Consider the following 8,965-nt stretch of genomic DNA (forward strand, 5'->3'; position numbering starts at 1 on the left):
CAAATATGGTCATTCGTCTCTTATCAGTTTCAATCAAAACTAAGCATGGAGAATAGCACTATACCAAAATTTATCTTCTTAGCTCTACTTCTGGTCACTACATCTGGTATGTTATTCGCCTATCGTGAGTGTCTGCCACTCTCTATCGATGTCACAGTAACGACATCCAAAATCGTTAGCTGTATAATATGTGAAAAAACGTTATTTTTCAGGTATATCATCCTCAGATATGAAAGGAATGGGAGTGGATGCTAATAAAGTGAAATCAGGAGTAAAACTTCAAGAAAAAACTTACATCTGTGTCTGTCCAATTATTGTGACACCGATCATGACTGTACCGATCCTCGTTGTGGAACCAAGTGTGCTATGATAACATACATTCCGGGGATGAATGTGTGTGCTCATCCGAGAGATTAATATGTAGTGTTTATCAGTAGCTGCTAAAGCAGTTGTGGTATATTCTGTGGCGCGATGTGGAATAAATAAACACTGTTACTCTGTTGGTAATCATAACCTGTCAACTACATAAATCAAAATCCGATGAGTGACATTTGATACGCGGTGCAAGGGGAAGAAGGCCTCATTTTCGAGCATCATCTACCTATTAGAACAAATAGTTTTACAGCCCTGAGATCATATTAGACAAGGTCGTATTTTCCACATACCTTTGTGTGAGTGCACATTCCGAAAGAAAAAGAGAACAATACACACACCCCACGACAACAACAAAACTCTTCCATGATTCCTATATCTCTGCACAAGGAAAATCAGCACTCGTTTCCCATTTCTATTGATAGTCTAAACATTTCTCTGAAGACTTCGACTCTCGTTGGTAGACATCTGCACCAAGTCCACAAGAGGGCCATTTCTTACCCAGTACATATTTTTTGCCCTTGAACACACGGAATTTACGACATAGTTTAAGCAACAGTTCTTACAATATTAACTATACACTTCTTCAATAGCTTCATAGGATGAAGCAATATTTAGCATGGTATTTTTTATGTCCATTTCCTGATAAATCAAGCTCAATGCACCAGAGATACTCTTAAATTCAGGATGTGTTTTATCTCCCGCCAAAAATACTTTTCCGCCAATGCTTGACTCAATCCAACTACAGCCAGGTTGTTTTTTCACACCCTTCTCTTTCATGCGAATCCACATGCTATAGGCTTCTTCTCTCCTCCCGCTAGCCAGATATATTTCAGCAAGAATCATATACACACCTGAGTTAGAAGGTTCTAACTCCAAAATCTTCTTTCCAGCAATCTCCGCCACCAAAAGGTTCTTGTGCATTCTACATGCTCCAAGTAGTGCTCCCCAAACACTTGCATGAACTTCTAGTCCATCTATACTCATTTTATTCAAAAGATTCATCGCCTCATCAATGAGTCCGAATCTTCCCAACAGATCAATCATACAGGTATAATGCTCGTTTGTCAACTCAAGAAAATATTCATTTTGCATAGCATTGAAGTAATATTTTCCACGTTCCACAAGTCCTGCATGGCTACAGGCAGAAAGGACACCGACAAAAGTTATTTGATTAGGCTTCGCGCTTGATAGTCTCATCCTTTCAAACATCTCTATAGCTTTTCCACCATGCCCATGATGAGCCAATCCGCATATTATAGAGTTCCAAGAAATTATATCATGGCAGGTCATGGAATTAAATTGAAGTAATGCAGAGTCCATATTACCACATCGAGAGTACATTGTAACAAATGCATTACCAATAGAAGTAAAGCAGTCAATTCCCACCTTAATAGCTTCTGCATGAATTTGTTTTCCGAGGTTTAAGGAAGGCAAATTCGAACATAAAGTGAGAAAACTTGTGAATGTAGCTTCATCCATGGGCAGATCATATTCTTTCATTTTGATAAACAATTTTATACCATCCTCAATGTGATCGTTTTCCCCCAATCCAAATATGGCAACATTCCATGCAGTTGTATCACAAGCAGCCATCAATTCAAAAACTTTCATGGCATTCTCTACCGCTCCCATATTGAAGTAGCCAATCATGACGTTTGTCCATGATACAGTACCACTGAATGGGTTTTTCTCTAAAATTGCATGAGCTTCTCCCACTAAACCCTTCTTGACAAATCCCCAAATGATAGAATTCCATGACTTCTGGAGCTTCTGAGGCATCTCGTTAAAAAGCCTCAAGGCTTCATTAGTCCTTCCTATACTCACAAACCCATCTATCACTACACTCCATGAGTTCCAATCCTTTTCAGGCATCTTATGAAACAAGCTTTCCGCAATTTCAACAAATTTATTTTCAACATAACCACTAATCATCGTATTCCAAGCTTGAATGTCCTTTACCGGCATATAATCAAAGATCTCCCTAGCTTCAACAATTCGTCCAGCACCCAGATACGCCTTAATCATAATTGTCCAGGACGCAACATCCCGTACGCCCATTCCTCTGAACAACTCCTCAGCCTTATCAAACTCCCCAACCTCCACGAAACCCGCAATAACCAAATTCCAGGAAACTACATCTTTCAAGGGCATTGCATTAAACATCCTAACCGCATCACCAACCAATCCATTATCAACATACCCTGAAATCATCGAATTCCAAGTCACAATATCTCTATACCCCATGCTCCCGAACACCTCTTCAGCCCCTTCAACATCCCCGTACTGCATTAACCCAAATATCATTGTATTATATGAAAACGTATCACGAACCGGCATTTCTTTATACAAGCACATAGCCTTCTCATAAAACCCATTCTGAAAATACCCCTTAATCATAGCATTGTACGTGACTATGCTCTTATGAGGCATTTCATCGAACAGTTCCTCGGCTTCTCCAATAAGGCCATTTCTCATGAAATTTGAGATCTTTAAGTTGAATGGTTTCAAATCCCGCAGCGTAGCAATAGCTCGGTGCTTGAAATAGGATTTTGAAAAGAGAAATTGGGTGACTGCCGGCGCTCGTCTGAGGTAAAACGACATGCTCCATCACTAGTTTCAGGCTTTCAGCAGAGGCAGCAAGAGATTTCTTGGACGAAAACCTGACAGGGTGAATCAAGGCCAGCCTTTTTATGGGTATTGGGTTGGGTTTGGGCTCAAAGCCTCAAACTAATTGTATCGCTGGATTAGGGTTTTTAAATGAACTGGATTTTGATGAGAATTTAACTGAATCTCCCCCAATCATAATCAAATTTGTAATCCAAATGAAATATAGGAAATAAAAGGTTGACCTAAAATTGTTATAAATTTGACAGCATGTCCATTTTTATTTCAAAGCACTGGTTACATAATTATATTAATATCAATAAATCCAACAATACATCAATTTGATTAATAAATTTTATTACAAAAAATTAAGATTACAATAAATTTATATTAAGTGAGTTAAATACTCATAAATCTGACGAGACTCGAATTCATCATCTTAAACTTAATCATAGAATCTCAATTTTAATTATTAAACTAAAACATCATTAACTCAAAAACATCAAATTGATCACTACTAAAATGTAGTTGGTTGGTATTAGGACAAATTGGTCTTTGTATATTATAGTGTAATTAATATCCTACAAAGTAAATAATGCATATTGAATACATACTTATATCTATCTACTAATATAAATGAATTAGTTCTCAGGGTACGCCATTTCTACATGTATATATATTACATAATTTTTCATATTTTAAAATATATTATAAAAAAATAAAGTATAAATTAATAAATTATATTTTAAAAAGAAAAAAATGAAATAGTCACTTTTGTAATAATAATAATAATAATAATAAATTTTTAAAATTAACTTATTATTATTATTTATGGTTGTTATGTGATTGGTCATTTTTTTAAACTATAAACTAATTATACGACAAACTTATTATATTTATTATATAATCAATTCAATGGCAAGTTCCAACAATTTCCCCTCATGTTTGGATGACTACACATATCTTTTCGTTATTTGAAAAATTATAAATATTTCTACTGAGCTTAAATTTATCCAACAACGAGCCCATTCTATAAAGTTCCATTCAAATCTCATGGTAAACTGCCCAAAATATCTTTTTGGATCTTGAAATGAAAATATTATAATGGACTAATATGCTTTATGATTATTTAATTTATCCATCCTTAGATATTTTCTTTATATTTTTTTAAATATTTTCTTTTAGCACAAAAATCAACTAATGTGAAGTAGTAATTTTTGTTTCCCAAAACACAACATTAAACATACAATATTTACTTCATATTATCTCCAAAAACAAATCCAAACATACATATAGACTTTCCTCATGTTCTACTCACCACAGAGTTGGCAACATTATAACATTGAATTGGATTTTTGGTTGTAAACTTAATATTATATTCTACTCCATTCAACATTAGTACATTACGTGTATAAAAATAATATTATATATTTTATTTAAAAAAAATTACATACATAATATATATATATTAAATAAAGTAAACTTTAGAGCAGAAAATTTAACAGTGTAAAAACATGAATTTGTGGTGAAGAGCAGAGCAGAACACAAAGACAAAGGGCCCCCAAAGTGGACCTGAAAACCTTATCCCACATATATGACTTTCCATTCTGATTGGACACAATCTCCCCACATCACCATTTACCCCATACTTTCTTCCCTTTTGCATCTCACCACCTCAACATTCTTCAACATCACTCTCTCACCTCCAAAAATCAAGAAAAATTTTTGAAGTGACAAACACCCCTCCCATCATCACTTCTTCCTCCTCAAATTTCAGCCTGAAAATGGCAGCCACTGCTGCTGTACCCTCTTCCTTCTCCACATCCATCAAGAGCTTCAAATGCGTAAGCTCCAAGAATTGGCCCTCCGATCATCTGCTCAAGATTTCATGCCCAAGAACTTTGCAATCTGCACCTGTTTCCCACTCTCTTGTCTTCGAGTTTAACCCCATTACTAGTAGTGCGTGTAAAAGCTGGAGGCTTTCGCGTGTCTCCGCTGCCGTGGCGCAGGAAGAGGCGGCGGCTTTGACTGCACCGGTGGAGGAGCCGCCAGAGGCGGAGGAAGAGGTGACAAGTGGTGTTGGAGGTGCTGCCACGGAGAGTGGTGAGGTGAACACTAAGCTTTACTTCGGGAATTTGCCTTATCTTTGTGATAGTGCGCAGCTTGCTGGTATTATTCAAGAATATGCTAGTCCGGAGCTGGTTGAGGTAAATGAAACTTAAAGACCGATTTTAGTTGCATCTATGCCCATAAACTTGCATAATCGCATCCTTTGGTATCAGTTAATGATTGAGAAGTTGTTGTTGAGTAGAGATCGTGAGATCAGTTGATGATTATGATGTCCAATACTAATCGCTCTATTGGAATTATATATGATCTGGTGAGGATTTTATATACTTTAGGCCACATGAAATCTGAATTAATTAGTTGGTGGATTGATGGTTGTATGAGAGCGCATCGGCAGCTTTGATAATTTTATAAGCACTTGTAGTGTAATTGACCACTCTCCTTGAAGCGCATCATCATGTGATTAGCTTAAATTTGCAAGAACTTGGGTTGGCCACCTATAATGTACTTTCTGAATCCTCGGAATCTCTTTGCATTTCTTGGCCAATCATTGTCACAACCATAAAATTCAAGTTTGTTTATGTTCTTGAAAAGATGGAACCTCTGCTTTAATTACATCATAGGACTTGATTACATTCTTAATTTTTTGTTCTATTGCCGTATCAGTGTTTTTCTTCTTCATGACCTCATGGTTAAGGAGATCTAAGGCCTAATGAATTAAAATACACATAGGTTCTGTACGATAGGAACACGGGCAAAAGCAGAGGATTCGCATTCGTGACAATGAGTAGCATCGAAGAATGCAAGACAGTCATCCAGAACCTTGACGGGAGCGTAAGAATCCGTTTATTGAAAAAACAATAACATCCATGCCTTAACTAGTTGCTTTTAGGACAGCCCTTCAACATGTTTATCTTGGAACCTCTTGTTTCATTGCAGGAATACGGTGGTCGAACGTTGAGAGTTAATTTCTCAGACAAGCCTAAGCCGAAGGAGCCCCTATATCCAGAAACCGAACACAAGCTGTTTGTGGGAAATCTGTCCTGGTCTGTTACGTCTGAAAATTTAACAGAAGCATTTCAAGAATACGGAAACGTGGTAGGAGCAAGAGTTTTGTATGATGGTGAGACGGGACGTTCCCGTGGCTATGGTTTTGTGTGCTATGAGACAAAAGCCGAAATGGAAACTGCACTTGAAGCTCTCAATGGAGTGGTATAAATTTCCATCTCAAACTTTCATTGCTTTCCAAACAAAACTCTAGGGGAATGTGTATACATATTCTAAGGTTAACATTGCTCTGATCCTTCTTTTTTTTTTTTTTTTTGAGAGGAACGTTGCTCTGATCTTGATTTGTTGATGATTAGTATAATAAATGATTATTCCATCCTCGTCTGAAAGTACGAAACATTTTATGTTCCATCTTTCAAAATTACCAAAAGCCCTTCCTAGTGGCTGGTGTAATTTGCTAAGTATACATCCTCTTCTTTAAAAAAATCACCAAAACTTCTGCTGCGTCAAGTTTATCACGTCCGCATATCATCCATGCCTTTCGAATGCGGTCTAAGTCTCCCATCCCACGTTTGTTGGGAACTGGTTCTTGAACCCTTTTATACAGCATGGCATCCTTTTCTTTAGTAATCATTTTTTAAGGATGAATGTGGTCTTGTGACCGCACGGGTGATATTTATGAACCTCGTTAGATGTAAGTCTCGTATTTCAATTAAGAGGGTACAATTGTAAAGCTTTTCTAAGCCAAAACTTATAGGGAAGATTATAGTTTGAAAAGAAATGACTTGTACAACTTGTAACTACAGCTATTTACATCAGAAGATTTTTGTTGTTAACTACGTCACCGTTTGTTGCTATTTCAGGAATTAGGAGGACGGGCGATGCGTGTTAGCCTAGCACAAGGGAAGAAACAGTAAAAAGAAGGGAGAAACTTGTACATTTGATTAAGGCTCACAAATTGATTTCACTCAAGAAATGGAAGGGATTTTCCTCTCTTGCAATTGCAACTAGCTATGATAGGAACACCATTCAATTTTTACTTTGTTTACATCCCATTTCTGCATTATATGCAGATTCAACTCTTACTGGAAATTGCAGGTACAGATGTTACTTCTGTTAGGAGTAAAATATATGCATAATGTTTGGTTTTGTTTTTAACTTGTTTTAGGGTATTTTGTGGAGATAGAGAGAGAAAAACAAAGATAAATAAAAATAAGTTAGAGATAGTGTGTATGTTTGGATTTGTTTTTGGAGATAATATAAAATAAGTATGGTATGTTTGATGATGGGAATTTACTATAAGAAAATCCACAGAGCGGTCCTTCAGAATATGGAACATACCAGGGTTCGCAAATTGGCAAACTGAAAAGTTTTTTAGATCAACACGCTTCACTAACAAAGAGGCGCTCTTTATTTGGTCTTCAGTTGCTCGAGGTGCCATGGAATTCGTATCAGTGTGAAGCTGCAGATCCACCATATTGTTTTTAATTCTAAATTCTTCACTTAAGAAATTAGTGAAGTTAAAAAGTTACTCTTACCTCTTCAACAGGTCTGATATCATCAGAATATGGAAGATATATCATATGCATTCCAGGTGGTTCAATCTGACCACTGGTGCTGACAATCTCATCCTGCAGTTCAACAATTACAAACAAATTGTAATATTCAGGTTTAGCATTATGAGCAATGTGTAACTAACAACCACAAAATATTGTGAAGCAAAATAATATATGAACCCACAGCTCTAGCAATCTTTTTGTTCAGGATAGAAGATTCATTGAAATAAGAAGTGTTGAGGATAGAGGAATTTTCTCACTTCTTGAACCCTTTTTCTTTGTTTGGAGAAAAATGGATTGAAGAGCAGGAGATAATCATCCAATCTGGGATCAAGAACGGTATAGATCTGAAGAAGAAGGAAGACAATGAACAGAGGTGAAGGGCGATTTCTGCGAGAGAGGAAAGAGAAAATCTGCTGCTGTAAATGAAGACAGTCAGTTTTGTTCCCCACTATTATTACAAAAACACCTAAAAATAAAATAAAAATGGGTAAAACACTGCATGCCAAACATTACATTGATTTTGGGCCATCTCTGAGATGGGCCAAAAACGAACCCAAACATAAGGATGGTATCTGGCAAGTGCTGGAAGATAACTCTGTCCAATAAACTTTGCAGGTTATGATGTTTTCCTCTTAAAAGAACCTTCAAATTATATGGAAGCAATTTTTTTGGGAAAATAAGAAAGAAATATGTTAGATATTTGGGAACTTTTTATTTTGAAAGTATCACACAGTGTGAATCATTATGCATCCGTACAATATAATGCATATGTCGTTTGTATTTTCACACTCGATCTCAATATATATATATATAATACTTTTCTGAGATAATTACATTTATATTTTGATCTATAATTTGTTTTAAAAAAATTAGGTATGGTTGTAGAAATAATGTGGATGTTTCTAGTAGGTGTATGTATAATTATTCAAAAGATAAGGATAATTTGTGTAAATAGACTATAAGTCAGGGTGTAAAAATGTAATCATTCTTTTTCTTTTTTCTTTATTTGACTTTGCTGATTGTCTCATATTACTTGCTATATCATGTGAAATGTGAATAGGTCACATTTTTCTCTTGCTAAAGCGTGCTGGTGTAGAGCAATTAATAAAATTTTGAAAGAAATTGAAAATAACGTTTTTAAGATTCAAACTAAATTGAAGACATTCGAAATATAAAATGCAACTTTATTGCTAGATATGAATAAATAAATATAATAGTTCAACAAGTATTCAAATAACACAATGAAGCAGTAAAATATTGAACAAAAAAAATGCAAATTGAGTTAAAATTAAGAAAATTATAAGAGAGGCCGAAAGACCTCCTTTGATTTGGGAAATTATATTTAGCATCGT

The 8,965-nt window shown here is 35.6% G+C and overlaps 2 protein-coding genes across 3 annotated transcripts; one reads left to right on the forward strand and one right to left on the reverse strand.

Annotated features, from left to right (window-relative positions):
• On the reverse strand, positions 7-3,164 carry LOC105171806 (pentatricopeptide repeat-containing protein At4g02750-like). Of its 2 annotated transcripts, XM_011093038.2 has the most exons (3): positions 666-3,164; positions 296-521; positions 7-179 (listed from the first exon to the last, which is right to left on the reverse strand). In XM_011093038.2, the coding sequence occupies exon 1, from the start codon at positions 2,974-2,976 to the stop codon at positions 943-945; it is 2,034 nt and encodes a 677-aa protein (XP_011091340.1). In that variant the 5' UTR covers positions 2,977-3,164; the 3' UTR covers positions 7-179; positions 296-521; positions 666-942. The 2 variants fall into 2 exon arrangements, with proteins under 2 accessions (XP_011091340.1, XP_011091339.1); XM_011093037.2 differs by having other exon boundaries at positions 296-3,164.
• Positions 4,610-7,212, forward strand: LOC105171807 (RNA-binding protein CP33, chloroplastic). Its single transcript, XM_011093039.2, has 4 exons — positions 4,610-5,186; positions 5,779-5,880; positions 5,986-6,258; positions 6,918-7,212. The coding sequence occupies exons 1-4, from the start codon at positions 4,764-4,766 to the stop codon at positions 6,969-6,971; spliced, it is 852 nt and encodes a 283-aa protein (XP_011091341.1). The 5' UTR covers positions 4,610-4,763; the 3' UTR covers positions 6,972-7,212.

This window comes from Sesamum indicum, linkage group LG10, assembly GCF_000512975.1.
Source record: "Sesamum indicum cultivar Zhongzhi No. 13 linkage group LG10, S_indicum_v1.0, whole genome shotgun sequence".
Classification (NCBI taxonomy): Eukaryota; Viridiplantae; Streptophyta; class Magnoliopsida; order Lamiales; family Pedaliaceae; genus Sesamum; species Sesamum indicum.